At 39.5% G+C, this 14,612-nt stretch overlaps 1 protein-coding gene across 5 annotated transcripts in view; it reads right to left on the reverse strand.

Annotated features, from left to right (window-relative positions):
- The window catches only part of RIPOR2 (RHO family interacting cell polarization regulator 2), a 96,556-nt gene that overhangs the window by 37,879 nt on the left and 44,065 nt on the right, over positions 1-14,612 (reverse strand). For all 5 annotated transcript variants that reach the window (XR_005593639.1, XM_039522472.1, XM_039522474.1 and 2 more), the window contains exons 2-8: positions 9,619-9,745; positions 8,284-8,439; positions 7,506-7,584; positions 6,784-6,807; positions 5,615-5,668; positions 1,548-1,697; positions 505-568 (exon numbers count right to left, since the gene is read on the reverse strand). Coding sequence is in view for 4 of the 5 variants with exons in the window: in XM_039522472.1 (XP_039378406.1) it covers positions 505-568; positions 1,548-1,697; positions 5,615-5,668; positions 6,784-6,807; positions 7,506-7,584; positions 8,284-8,439; positions 9,619-9,745 (654 nt within the window). In the remaining variant the exon portion in view is untranslated. The remainder of the gene's footprint in view (positions 1-504; positions 569-1,547; positions 1,698-5,614; positions 5,669-6,783; positions 6,808-7,505; positions 7,585-8,283; positions 8,440-9,618; positions 9,746-14,612) is intronic.

Here is a 14,612-nt window from a genome sequence, read left to right on the forward strand (position 1 = left end):
GGAGGAAATCAGACCCCGGTAAAAACACAGGACTTATGGCTGAAACATAGATTACACCCTCGAGCTAGGTGGGGGGTCTTTCAAAAGTAATTTTAATTTTTACTCAAAAAACAAAAACACCCCCCTCCACCCTCCCAAAAGAAATCAATCTCTGCAAAGCTAAATGACTTTCAAACTTGGTATCAAAATACGAAAACATTTTACAACCACATCACACATTCATCTTGATAACCAAAGCAATGCAGTCTAATTACTCCCTGAAAAATAGAAGAATTGTCTTTGAAGAGCTCACTGTAGAGATCTGAGCATCAAACTAGCATGATCAATTCTATTTGGTGTGGGTGTAAGTCAGGGTTCTGAAGGCTCAGCAATTGATGTGATGGGAAAAACAAACCTCTCATACGTTAAACCTAAATTAGCTTTTGCTCTTAGAGCTCTCAGGAACACACAGAGAGAGCTCTGGCAAGTCTGTTCATGCAGAAGGGTTGGGAGGGAGGCAATTACCTTTCATCTTGATGCAAAACTCCCCCAATAGGTTTTCCAGCTCTCCTTCAATGGTACACATGTTCTGTGTTGGAAAACGGAAGATTGACATCAGACCAACCTCCCACTTTTTTTTTTTAAACCACACACAAAAATAATAGTTTAGAAAGAAAAGATCCCACAATGTTCAGTAGATAAAAATAAGTATCTCAAATTAAAATCAACATGCCAGAGTCAGCCCTGGAATAGACAGATGCAGCCCTATTGACTTCAGGTCAGCCAAGCCTGTTTACACCAAGGCTGAATTTGGCCCAGTGTTCTTCTTTTGTTGCATTATAATCCTTGCATTGGCAGAACGAAGTCTCTGCCATCATGGTGTAAGCTGATCATTTTCCCACCCCTCCCTCCAGCCAAGGATTTGTGCCAAAGTGGATCTCAACATGCTTTTATGCTTTGAGCTATGTGGAACACACTATGGACTCTTCCCAATGCATTCTCTGTATTTAAGGAGATTCCTATTACCTAGGAGCTGCGGTGGTTTTCACACCTTTCTATAGCTTTTCCAGATCATGATGCAATCGCACGTTAATAAAGTAGATTTGAGAATATTGAGTAAGATTAGAAAAGATGCAGCAGATGTCTTCACACAAATGAGTTCTAGGCTAATGGAAACCATAATGTACTGAAATCTGCAGAATTGGGAAGAATTTAGTTGGGGTACAGATAGACAGATTCAGAGCAGTCTGATGCCTTTTCCTGAACAGTGGCCCCAGGGCGCATGTTTAGATGGAAATACTGTATGGCACTGTGCCCTCCCCATCCATCTCTGACAAAGTGACAAGCTCGTATTTGCAGGTCTCCTACTGCCCCATGGAAGTAAATACAAAATAGTCCCATAATATTTCTAATCAGTCAAATATTTCAAAAGTGAAAAGTAACTAGCTGCATTGATGTAGGGGCTGATCCTGCAGTCCTTATTCAGACAAAATTCCCATTGAAATCTATGAGAACACTCCCATTGGTGTCAAGCAGTGCAGGACTGGACTACACAGAGCAGCACATACCTCAGTGTATTCCTTGTAACTTCTGTTGATTTCAGACAAACTCTCTCGAGCTGCTTTGCTAGCAGGCGACATTGCAAATGCTTGCTTCATTTTGCTGGCACCGTCACAAAGACGTCTTTGGATACAATAGGCTTCGTACAGCTCATCCACCTAGCAGGAACAATGGAAGCATACTAAAATAAAGAAACCCAAAGGAATCATAAAATAGGTCCCATTAAAAGGAAACAGAACTGAACAATTCTGAATTTTTTTTTTTTAGATACGCCAGCGGGTAAACAACTGTAGTTTTGATGCCATCACATTACATTTAAAAAGGATGCAATATGGAAAAACATCCTCTGCTGTAAAACTTCAGCAAGACAGAGACGCCGCAATTTGTACTTTAGTTCTGCAGACCTCCAGCTACTGTTTTCCATTTTTATCTGGGATATGTAGAACTCTCTAAATCTCTCTTAAAAAATCAATTTCAAGCTTATAAAAGAGCTTGGATTTGACAGCCCTGGGGAGTACTAATGTCCTCTGTTTGGTCTCAAAACCAAGGACAGCACAATAGTGGCCGTGGGAAAGTAGCTGAGTTTCCAAATAGAGCCTTGGCCACTATGCTGATGGCAGGTAGCGTCAGCGGTGAGTGCTGCAGTGTGAATGCCAAGACCTGGGTGGGGGCTGAGACAGATATTGCAATTGCATGCAAATCTTTGGGGACAGTATTGCATGAAAGCGATGAATGGTTTATGTAGGATTGATTATGTTCTGCTCCACAGGGGAAGGTTACCACAGCTCCTCCAGTGACTAAAAACAGTGAGAGGTGGTTAAAGTGAATCACTGAAACCAAACAACTCTAGAGAGGTACCACCTCCTGCTGTTATCTGTATATTCTGATTCAAGCTGGGTTTTCCAGAGACTAAGAGACAACGGGAAGGCTTTTGGGATAAAAGGATGAGCTTGAACTTGACTCAGGGCCTTCTTTCTGATCCAGCAAACGGACAGGAGCTTCTGTCCCAGGGTGGGACCCGACCCTTGCAGAAGGGTTGGGAGGACTTTGACCTACAAGGGCTCTAAAAGACTGATGGTTGACCTCAGATAAGCTTTTAGCATGCATGCAGGAGCTTTTATTTATTCATACTTTTGTGTGTAATGGCTTTACCTTAAGCAATAAAGGTGCTTACTGAGAAAAAGCTGTGTGGTAACCTGTAACTGCTGGCAATACACTGGTCATAGCCCTTGAGGAGAAAGCAAAGCTCAGGCACTGGCCTCTAGATGGACTGGCTTGCTGGGGATATCCGAGTGTAAGGGGAATATGGAGCTTAAAACTCCTGGAGTGGGCCACAGAGGTAGGGAGGATACAGATTCAGTTACAGCCTTTAACTCATTTCATATTGAACATACTGAACAGCCATTAGATAGTAACAACTTGAGTTAAAATTTTCAAAAGTAACTCTGAAAATCAGCCCCTTGAAAGTGTCTCACATTAGGCACCCAAGACTCCCTAATCAGTTTTGGAAATTTTGGTCCTAGTTATCTAGGAATGTGGGCCAGTTTTAGATCATCACTTTAGAAGAAAAAAACTCCCTATGCTATTATTAATTCTGTAAGCTTATCCAACACCCCAACTGTGCTTTTCTTTTAAACCCTCATCCTTCATGTGCACACTTGTTATAGCGGAGTTATTTGCAGGGGCTTGCAGCAGGGGGACTTCCACTTATTCAGATTCAACAGCCAGCTGCAGGAGCTGAATCTGATTGTTTCATTAGTAAAACGAAGTTATTTTAAGAGTTGGATTTTTTTTCTGTGAAACTAAAACTACAAGGAGGTTGTCACATTAGTTCTTTCCACTGTTCCTGCTAACAGTGGACAAAATTCAGTTTTTATATATTCCACTTTTTCCTAGTGGATCATGCACTGCATCCTAATGCTGCTCAGTCGTGGATCTTTCACAGCAGAACTTGCCTCTATCAAAACTTGTGTTAACTTGACTTCATATACTACCTGCCACCATGACTGTATTTTATCTACATTAGAAATTAACCTGAACCAAAACCTGGATCCTCAAACTTTAGGAATGTTCAGATCCTAAATCAAAATGTCCCATTCAGCTCTATCTCTAACAATGCTGTTGCCTGTTTCCCAGTTGAATGGGAAACAAGAAGTGTGATTGAGTATACTCCCTCTGAGCCCCCTCCATCACAGTTTCAAAAATTGAAGTGTAAAAATCAAGCTAACGAGGCTGATTTGGGTTCATAATGGCAGATATAATTTATCTGAGGACCTGTAACTAAAACAGAAGGCAGTTTACAAGTGGAATACTTCAACAAAGATTAATGGAAGAAAAGGTAACTTTATTAACACTTCAGAATTACAAACCAAGCTTATCTGAGATGCAAGCCCTCTACACTTAATCCTTCCAGCTAGCAACCCTCTAGTCTCCATTCTAAATAGCTACTATAAATAGTTGTCACTTGCTATTTATGTCCGTGATCAGGGTGGGGCCTACCCCTGTGCTCAGACTCTGTGTCTGCACATGTGAGCCCGGTTAAGATGAATTCATCTGCCACTGTAAAGATTCGCCACCTGTACTACACTTCCTGTTTTCCATGCTTTGTTTCCTGTATAGAATGACAACAGTACTTAGCATTGATAGGGCATTGCTGTTATCAGAAGACAGCATAGTTTGTCCTTGTTCTGAAAGATTCTTCTGCTTCTATCCATTTAAAAACCATTTTCCTAAATAGCTGCCTAAGATCTGATGTTATAAAACTCTTGCACACAATGGTCTATTTATTTGTCACCATGGGTTATAGAGCAGTGAACAAACATACTGAGCAAGTAGAGTTGTTTTTATTAGTTCCTCTTATGTTTAGGATCGCTTCATAAACACAGAAACCAGTAGCTCTGTGCAGGATGTGGATGGCGTAGGAAGGATTTAGATAGAAAATGTACTTTAGACTATAATTTTGACATGCAGGTTACCAGCAAGGAAGTGTATTGTTTGGACAGAAAATTTCAACCTACTGTATTTCTTAAAGATTTGCTTTGAGCTGCATGATTATGAGAACAATGAAATTAAAGTGTTTTTTGTATGCCTGGTCACTCTTGTATATAACAAGCAGCGTGTGTGTTTTTTAAATGAATCTCAGTAGACATTTCATCTATCATAAATGCATCATTTTGTCAAGTTGGGAAAAATGTTAATTAGTAGATATATTAATGACTAAAAGAAAATATAATGTGGGTTTGATTCTAAGCAGACTGGTGTAAATCTAGAGTAAACCGACTGACTTGGATGGAGTTATTCCAAGTATATACTGGTGTAACTGAGCAGAATTTGGCCCAGTGGAATAAAATGGTGTAAAAACTAGTGTTGAAATCCCGAGGACACTCGCAGTCTGACTGTGAGACTTTTAACATGCAGTAGATCAAATTTGTGAACTTAAACTTTTTGCAGGTGCAAGTGTACCTTTACCTGTACCTTTAAAATAAATGTATGATGAGATCTTAGCTTACCCATCAAGGGCCTGACCCAGCATTTCCTTTGCACCCATTATCAGTGGGCATGTTTGGTGTGCATGTAGAACTGGCGAACCTCAGAAGTTTTAAAGCTTTTAAAAATCCTTTCTTTGTTTCTATCTCAGGAGTTATTGCAGTACTTTAACTGCACTGGGGAGAGGCAGCGAAGCGGGTCCCTCTGGAGTGGAAGCTTTCACACTAGGCCAGGTGTAGGCAACCTATGGCACGCGAGCTGATTTTCATTGGCACTCACACTGCCCGGGTCCTGACCACCGGTCTGAGGGAGCTCTGCATTTTAATTTAATTTTAAATGGAGCTTCTTAAACATTTTTAAAACCTTATTTACTTTACATTCAACAATAGTTTAGTTATATATTATAGACATAGAAAGAGATCTTCTATAAATGTTAACATGTATTACTGGCAGGCGAAACCTTAAATCAGAGTAAATAAATGAAGACTCGGCACACCACTTCTGAAAAGTTGCTGACCCCTACTCTAGGCAATGGTTGGTTTTCTTAATAATATAAAAGCAGAAGAAACATGATAGAATTGTTCATTACCATACTCATGTGGAACTCCAGCCTTCTCACATATCTTTCTATCGCTTTGATTTGCTGCAAAATAAATAAATAAATGAGGAATGAGAGATTCCCCTCCCTAATAGCTCAGATTATTGTATTTTTATATAGATTCCTTGCAGAAATCTTCTCTTTAGCTGGTTTTCCTGTCTCAAGCCATTGTGAGCTTCAAAGAAACTCTTCTTCTCCAAACTGTGAAGCTTTCTTTCATTCTGAAGAGGTTTTTGTACATGAGCCTCAGATCAGGTGCTTTATCTTAACGTAATTAGTTTTTCACTCAAAAGTAGAGATGGTTGAATTTTTTCCATCCCAACCTATTTTGTCCAAAAATGGCTCTGACCAAAACACAAATTTTTGACAAATTTTCATTTAAAAATATTTTTTCAATAAAAAAACCTGAAAATTTTTCATTTAAAATTTGTTGGTTTTCAGTAAAAAAATAATTACATCAATCAGTTTTTGGTTTTCAAAATGCCAAAGTGTTACCAGAAGTTCTTTGAAAACTGAAAATGTTTTGGTTTTTACATTTTTTTTCCCTTTGTTGTCAAGTTGTTGGGTTTTTTTGTTTTTTTTTAAACATTTCCCTTTGAAGAACAACTGCCATTTTTCAACCAGCTCTACTCAAAAGCTTGAAGGCCTTTGCTTTTTGCAGGATCAATAGTCAGCGCACAGACTAGAAATACTCTGAAGACTTGGTGGACCACTGGTGTAAGTGGGCACAACTCCATTGAAGTGCCCTAGCAGTAAATTTGGCCCTCTCTTGCTAAATGAAGAGGTGGCAGATGTATGTCCACACTCCAGAGCAAGTGCTGGCCGGAGCCGAGGCAGTAGCTATCAGAGATAGTTCTCCACTGACTTTCTTTATATGTTTCTCTAGAGTCTGTTTTGGGGGTTACCATTCTGTTTGTAACCTGCCTGAAGCAGGTTCTTGCTGAACTCTCTGTGGATTGTTTCTGACCCCCCAGGACTTGATCCTACTCCCACTGAAGTCAGTGGCAAATCCTGCCTGCCTCTCTCCCTCAGTGGTAGTATCTGATTAGAGAATCAGGTTCTGAGAAGCTCTTTGTGCCAGTTGTCTCCAGGTCTGGGTATATATATCACTCAACTTTTAATGTTTTCTTTGCACACCACTGCCCCAGAGGGTAACGTACCTTGTCTAGATCATAGAGCACCCCCTGCAATAAAGAAAGGGAGATGATTAGCTTCAAAGGGGTAGCTGTGTTAGTCTGGATCTGTAAAAGCAGCAAAGAGTCCTGTGGCACCTTATAGACTAACAGAAGTTTTGGAGCATGAGCTTTTGTGGGTGAATACATGCATGCATCCGACGAAGTGAGTATTCACCCACGAAAGCTCATGCTCCAAAATGTCTGTTAGTCTATAAGGTGCCACAGGACTCTTTGCTGCTTTTGATGATTAGCTTGTGTGTCATACTGTTCCACTGAATGATACACTCTCCTAGTGCCCTGTTATGTTTAAATAGCTGAAATATTAAACAGGATCCTGGGTTGGAGCTCCCCTAGGGTTGTCAACAGTCCCTTAGTACAAGGGATGTCCCTTATTTTTTCATCTCTGTACAACAAGTTCAGGAGTTGCTGAGTGCAGCAAAAACCAGCAAGAAATACCCCTGCCAAATGAAGGCGAGTACTGTTTATTATTATTATTGGTGATGATGATAGTGGGAGGAGTAGTGGGGCGGGGGTGCTAAGAAAACAGTCCCTTATTTTTGAAATTCAATGTTGGCAACCCTAGAAGAACTGCTTTTCTTTAAAACTCCCTTGTCCCCCCTTTTCCTCTGATACCTGGAAAAGGTTACCCTTGATCTGTGCAAGTAGCATAGAACACTTTATCATCTGAATCGTCGGATAACACATACCAGCCGCGAGTTTCTTTTCATGTCTTTTAACTGAGTAGTTAACTTATCCAGCTCTGTCTGGTGAACTTCCAGATACTCACTGTAAAGATAAACCAGAAAGGGAATCATGAACTCTGCTACATTTCAGTACATAGGGTTCTGATCGCTGACCTCTGTGAAAGGAATATTTGTGTAACAAATAGCTATTCTCACCACATGCTGACTGAAACAAGTATAACATGTTTACAGTGACCTGACTGTCATAAAAACTCTCCATATCTCCCTAGTCCTTGGCATGTGCAACCCTCATGCGCCACACCAACTAAACAAGCAATAGGAGCATTTCTTTAGCTCTTGACTAACAGGTTAATGCTTTCAAGTACAGTTAACAGCTGGGTTTTGTGAGAACTAAGCTGTTTAGTTTGTGGGCTGCCTCTGTCCAATCACTGTCCTTGTACCTATCTAACAAAGGCATTACTATGTGTTGTGATGTTATCTTGTATCATATTGTGTGGTGTGACTCTCCTATGTGATGGGAGGCAAATTTGGAGCAACAGTCTTGAGATGAAATCTTGGCCCTATTGAAGTCAATGGGAGTTATGCCATTGACTTTAATAGAGTCAGGATTTCGCCCAGAGTGTTTTTGCTTCCTGTGTACACGTGGGTTTAACACAGGAGAGTAGAAGTCAGCAGTTGGATTTACCCTACCATGCCTGAGGCTCCCCACTCCCATGGCCCATTGCTTTCCACTCTAAAGTAGTAAAGAAAGCTTCAGACATCCAGTGATAAATTCTCTTACTCCAATCCATTCTTTAAGGCCCTGTAGACCTCTTCCATCCTTTGAGGCTGGGGCTCTTTGGAGGTGGTGCTGTTCTTATGCCCCAAATTGTGTGTTTTCTTCACCTTTGCTTGGGGCTTCTTAAGTGCAGAGGAATTTTCAACAAAGGAGTTACACCTGCAAAATGGACATGAAAGGAAAACACTATAAATCACAATGATCTCAAAGGACTATTGCCTGACGTTATCTCTTTGGGCTTAAAGTAATCTTCTTATAGTAGTGCCTGTTGGAGGACTGTTTGTTTACAGGTTAATAGGTCTGAGCTGTATTGAGCAGTCTTGTGCTCAGGCTATCAGCATCTGATGTTCCAGCTGCTGAGACTTGAATGCCTGTCTGGTAAACAATAGTTTATGCCTGAGGCTTGCTCATAGCAGACAGCTCTGTACATCTTATACTGGGTCTGTCCTATCCAGCAATGCTAGGGAATCCTAGAGTCAAGGGTCTGGAAGGGACCTTGAGAGGTCTTCTAGTCCAGTCCCCTGCAGCAATGCCTAAGCTACACCCAGTTGGTGAGAACAAAGGCAGTTTTTAATAATACAAAACCTATATGCTACTAAACAGCGCTGTCTTGATATTTGTCCAGTGCACAGCACAACCGTGCTCTTATCTCACCCACAGCCTCTAGGCACTATTGCACTGCAAATAAATAATAATTTTACTATATTTATATGAATCACACTCCTATGGCTTCTGAAAATTCCCACTGATTTCTTGTTGTTTCTTGTTCCCTGCTTCACTGAAAGCTTAAAAAAAAAAAAAAAAAAAGGGCAGGATTTAATCAAGTTAGCAGTAACTTATGTCTACACAGCCCCTGGAAGCGAACTTCCCAGCCTGGATCAACAGACTCAGCTAAGCTAGTGGATCTTGCACGATCACTCTAAAAAACATCTGTGTAGACAGCATTTTGAAGTTGTGGCTGGGGTTCCGAAGCCGGGGAGGGGGTGGCTTTCAGACAGTTCCGGACATTTTACATGTTGAAAAGATCACAACTGTATAATTTAATGGACTAAAATCTATACTCTGGGATGCCAGCAAAATTCCTCTGAGATTGAGGCCAGAGGGTGAACCCTATATCAATAAAACCAAAGCCCAATAGATTCCCGGCAGTAAAGAGACAGGGTGTCTTCATTCTTTATTCTCCATGCAAGACTGTGGAGTTGCAGGGAGAATAAACAAACAGTCTGACCTACAGCACACAAATTCAACTCTGAGGACAGAAACCAAAAATGTTCCAGTCTCCAAAGCGAGTTTCAATTCTTGAGCTGAAAGCTTCCCCCCACAAAAGATGGTACTTGCCTGGATCGTCTTTCTTGAAGACCGCTGAAGCCAGCGAAGGATTGACTTCTAATAATCCCATTGGGACCACCTGGGGAGAATGAATGTGATCCTACTGACATGATTTCCGGGAGCTTGGAAGATATTCCTGCAAGATAATAAAAGGTTAGTGACAGTGGTAAGCTACAGACAGGTTGAAGACAGAGAGGATACTGCATTCATCAGAAGTGATAAAGGGTAAATGAATCCCACAAGGTGAATAGAGTCATGAAATGATTAGATGTTTACAAGCCTGACTCTTGATAATCTGTTTGTACTGACAGCTCAGTTTTCAGAACAATAACAGGAATGTCTGCAAAGGCATTTTCTCTATTTAATTCTCACAGAAAATACAAGGGATGGTTAGAGTTTTGCAGTTGATTTATTCACGTTACTAAGCAATGCCCTTCTCAGAACTAAACTCTAGCAACTTGCACATCTTCTGTGAATTCCAGGATAACATCTATGGACCAATCCAAGAGCAGCTTTCTTGAAAGAATTACATTCTAGATGTAAAAACACAGGCTAGAGAGAAAAATGTAGTCCATTGGTTTCAGTACAGGATTGGAAGCCAGAATCTTCTGAAGGCTAATCCTAATTCTGACACAGGCTACCCCTTTGGCCTGGGACTAGTCATTTAAACCCTCTGCCTCAGTCTCCCCATCTGTGAAATCGGAATACATAGTTACCTACATCATAGGGATTACTATGTGTTGAGAGCCCTGAAGATTAAACGGGTTAGGTATTATTACAAAGACGATGAGGGTTCATTGAAAAATATAAGTAGTCCTAAACCTGTCCTCTTAGCTTTCCTTATCTCAGTAACTGTTAGTGTCTTATTGCAGAGAGAGATGGGGTAGGGGGAGATAATGTGGGTGTATTGCAGGAACTCTGGGAAGGGATGGGAATTATTTGTGTGGTGATAGAGAGGGAAAGTGCACTGTCAATTCACCAGACTGTCTCTGCTATCTTCTGTGGCAAGAATGTGGTCTATCCCATTCAGCATCCTAAGTGAAATGAACTGGAGATTTCAGTTCATTTCCTAGTAGTATTTTTTTTAACGTGGACACCTATCTAGCACAACTGACTCTTTGGCAACCTCAGCAGAGAGGCAAGGGCTGAATGGGCAGTCGGGGAGACTGAACGGCCCTCTTACCCCTAGGCTTGCTGAACAACACTGAAGCACCAAGGCAGGGCATTGTGGTTCAGACTACGCTGTTCTTGCTGTCCGGTGGGAAGAGGACTTCTCCTTGGGCTGATAATCTAGGACCTTTCACAAGCATTAAATGAACTTATTAAAAATAGGCACCGGAGACATGTAGTAGCTTTATCCTTACTGTATTTCAAATGCACTAGATGAAGAAAGTTAATTCTATTTTTGAAATGTCACAGGCAGCCCAGTTATATTTTGATTAGTAACTTTAAAATGGCCAAATACTCTTTCAGATTTCATTAATCACCACTGGCGGCTTTGACTTCTCCTATACAGTTTCAGAGGGAATTCTATTTAGCACGAAAAGGTGCTTCTACAAGTAGCTTTGTGAAGCTCTGCCCAAAGTATTTCCAGCCCCAGGAATGTTGTCACTATTACTAACCTGAAGATTTCTGTGTGATGCAGCCAGCATTGATCTTTGTGTTTCAAAAGCCAGAACTGACTGGATTCTCATGGTTAGTCAATCCAGAGTAAATATGATCTTGGTTTTGTGATATGCTGGCCTTGTAATTGTATCACGCTGTGACCATCTTTCATCTTTACCATAACTAGTAGATAGCTGTGATCTTTGTTAAAGAGCACTAAGAATCTCCATTAATATCTTAATGAACTTTGTGAGTCTTATTTTTTTGTAAGCAGGAACCTAGAGCGTCTGCCTTAAAATGGACTAAAAGTACTGTATTACAGAGTATACAGAAAGCATATTAGGTATTATACTGGTTATAGCTTATTAGTCAAATCTTCAGATGCATGCAGGGCATATGTGAAAAGGAATTAATAGCATTTTAGTGTAATATTTTAGGAATACGACACTTGCAAAACTTTGTGCCATGCCCCCTCTCACAGGGCTTCCCCAGATGCCTTCTGTACATCTGTGTCTGTGCCATAACTGCATGAAATCCTATATCAATGCCTTTTCGTTAGACCTGTAATGCTGTATTATTAAGTAGAGCAGTAACTATTAATAAGAAGAAAATTTTGATCTAATTTATGTAATGGCATAAATTTCCTCTACGTATTGCTGGAGATACTCCAGCTTGACATCAGATTAACTGAGACCAGAATCAGGCCCTACATTAGGATCCAATCCTTCAAGACACTGGGCACCTCCTGTAGTGTGCAGAGTTTCTTGGCTTCCACTTGATGATGCTTAGTACCTGGCAGGAGCACCTTACAGGATCAAACTCCCATATATGAATACAGTACAGAGTCTAAGCATTGATTAGAGTCTGAGTCAAGTAGTTTAAACCCAGCTGAGAAACAATAGAGACATAATGGGGAACAATCTGATTACAGTACTTTCATGTACCATGCTGCAAGTTTAAGATGTTCTCTCTCTTTTCTCAAATGACTTTAAACTGGCTAATCTGTGTGCTGCATGCTGCAATTTGTATTGCTTTAAAAACAGATCCAAATCAGTAATAATTGTTCAGTGTTTGCCTGATTTGACACGATGATTAGTGCATCCCCAGACAGACTCTAGAGATGGTGTGAAGGTAAAAGCTAAACAGCTCTGACAGTCAGCTGGGTTCAACTGCAGTAACATTTATACAGATCATCAAACATTCCTCAAAAAATAAGTAAAACAAAAACAAACAAAGTTTGGTATTAGTTATGAGGACCTGGGCAATATCTGATGAGGTACTGCAAATTCAAAACTCTACTCAAAATGCTAGCACACACTACAACAATTATCTATTCCATCAGGTCCCTATTAGCCACAAAAGAGTAAAAACCTTAGTGTGACAATGTGTTGATTTAATAAATATTTATCAGTCTAAAGGAAAATATTTCCTGAATGTTTGTGTATAATAGATACACACACAAATATTTTCAGTTGTCATCAGTAAAAAGGAAATCAAAGATTTTTAAAAGGTCATTTTCCACCTAACTTTTTTTGTTAAAAACATTTTGACCAACTTTACTCTTCATATTTCATGCCGATTTATTAGCTGTGAATCTACTCGTGAAATCCACATGACATGTGGAACAAATACAATTGATGTTTACATTAAGACCTGTCTACATCTACTTTTGCGTTGTCTTTGTATGAAATGGAAAGAATCCAACTCACCTCTCAGATCTGGCAGTTAGAAAGAAAACATCTTTTTATTTTTGAACTGAGCAAATTAAAAATGGGAGTAAGAGATAACAAACAGACCCCCCACAATGCCATGAATTGAGTCACTTTTCAGAATAAAATAGCATTTTACGATGAGTCTGTTAGTATAGGCTGAAAATATACCAGTCATTTGATAGGATTTGACTCCTAATTTTATAATTTGTGATTATTTCTGTATTGGGGGGGGGCAGGGAGAAGGGAGAGAAATTCCTCTCTGCAGCAGAGCTTCCAATACAGCCCATGAGCTGGGACTGTCAGAGGAATAGTCTCTCTTTGAATAATTTTAAATCTTGCTTTAATAATTTTAAATCTGCATAATCCAGTTAAACTTCAGAGTTGTACTTTTATAAATTGCAGACACTATCTATATTTCAGATTTAAGCTGATTTCACTGAAGCCTAAATATTTTCAATTGGCCCTACAGACTCTCACATATTCTCTCCAGCAGCAGTCATTTAGTTTAGATTTGCTTAGACAATCATGGTGTATAGGTTACATATTGATTGATTACTTGTAATATTTAGAATTAACAAGTGTATTTCAGGTAATGGGTGTTTACATAATTGTATATTACTTTTTATTTTCCCTAAGTATTTTAAATAATTTATTAACATATATTTAACATGCAGTCTTTGAAAGATACCATCCCTGAATTTCATAAGACAGCCATATGTTAGCTAAATACAAATAACATATTAATGAAAGGTGTGAACAAGAGAGAACCACAAAAGATACAGTTTCACAGACCTGCTAATGATATCAATATTGGGATCTCTATTGAAGGGAAACCTTTTGTGTTTTGATCAATCATCTTTTGGTGCCAACTGCAGTAGGTGTAAGTATAACTTATTTTAAGTCAATGGGAGTTTTGCCTCTGACTTAAACAGAAGTCAGAGTAGGTCCGAGGAAAGTTCAGGGGTTGCTGAATGGAGCATGGGAAATCTTAGCAACAGGGGAAAATAACTGAAAACAAAAACATCCAAGGACTTGAGAATTAATTAACAATTAGGATGCCCTACATTCTCTACCTAGAGAAAAAATGAATTCCTAGCCAGTAAATCCTGACTTCCCTTTTTGGTGTATGTAAATTGGACTTGATCCTGTAAGAGAAGCATCTTGTATGTTCATTAATATACCGTAATTACCATAAGGCCAAATCTTCAAGAGTTTACTCAGGCAAATCTATTGACTTCAGTGGGATCCCATGATGATTAAAATTAGTGAGAAGGTTTTTGTTTGTTCTCTGTGATGACTGAATTCCAAATGTAATAGTTACCTGATATACTGATGTACTTTACAAGTGGGATGTTTTCCCTTCTCTTAATATAAAGTGTATTTTGAAAATAAGATTAGATCAAAATACAATTAAGGTTTAAGAGTTCCGTATTAGTTCTAAATCAATTAATGCTCTTATATTTCAAGACGTGGTGTTGATGGATCACTGGTATTTGATTTTAAAATGATCTACTTAAAGCAAATATAAATATACACTATAGATTAGCATAATTTAATACACTTGGTATTGCCTACACTAGTTGTACATTAGCACAGTATCAACATAAGAAGAAATGTGAACAGATCCCCCCCGCACCCTTCTCAGTGACAGCTGATAGCAGGAAACTGCAGATAATTGACAATGTC

The sequence above is a fragment of the Mauremys reevesii genome, linkage group 2 (assembly GCF_016161935.1).
Source record: "Mauremys reevesii isolate NIE-2019 linkage group 2, ASM1616193v1, whole genome shotgun sequence".
Taxonomy (NCBI): Eukaryota; Metazoa; Chordata; order Testudines; family Geoemydidae; genus Mauremys; species Mauremys reevesii.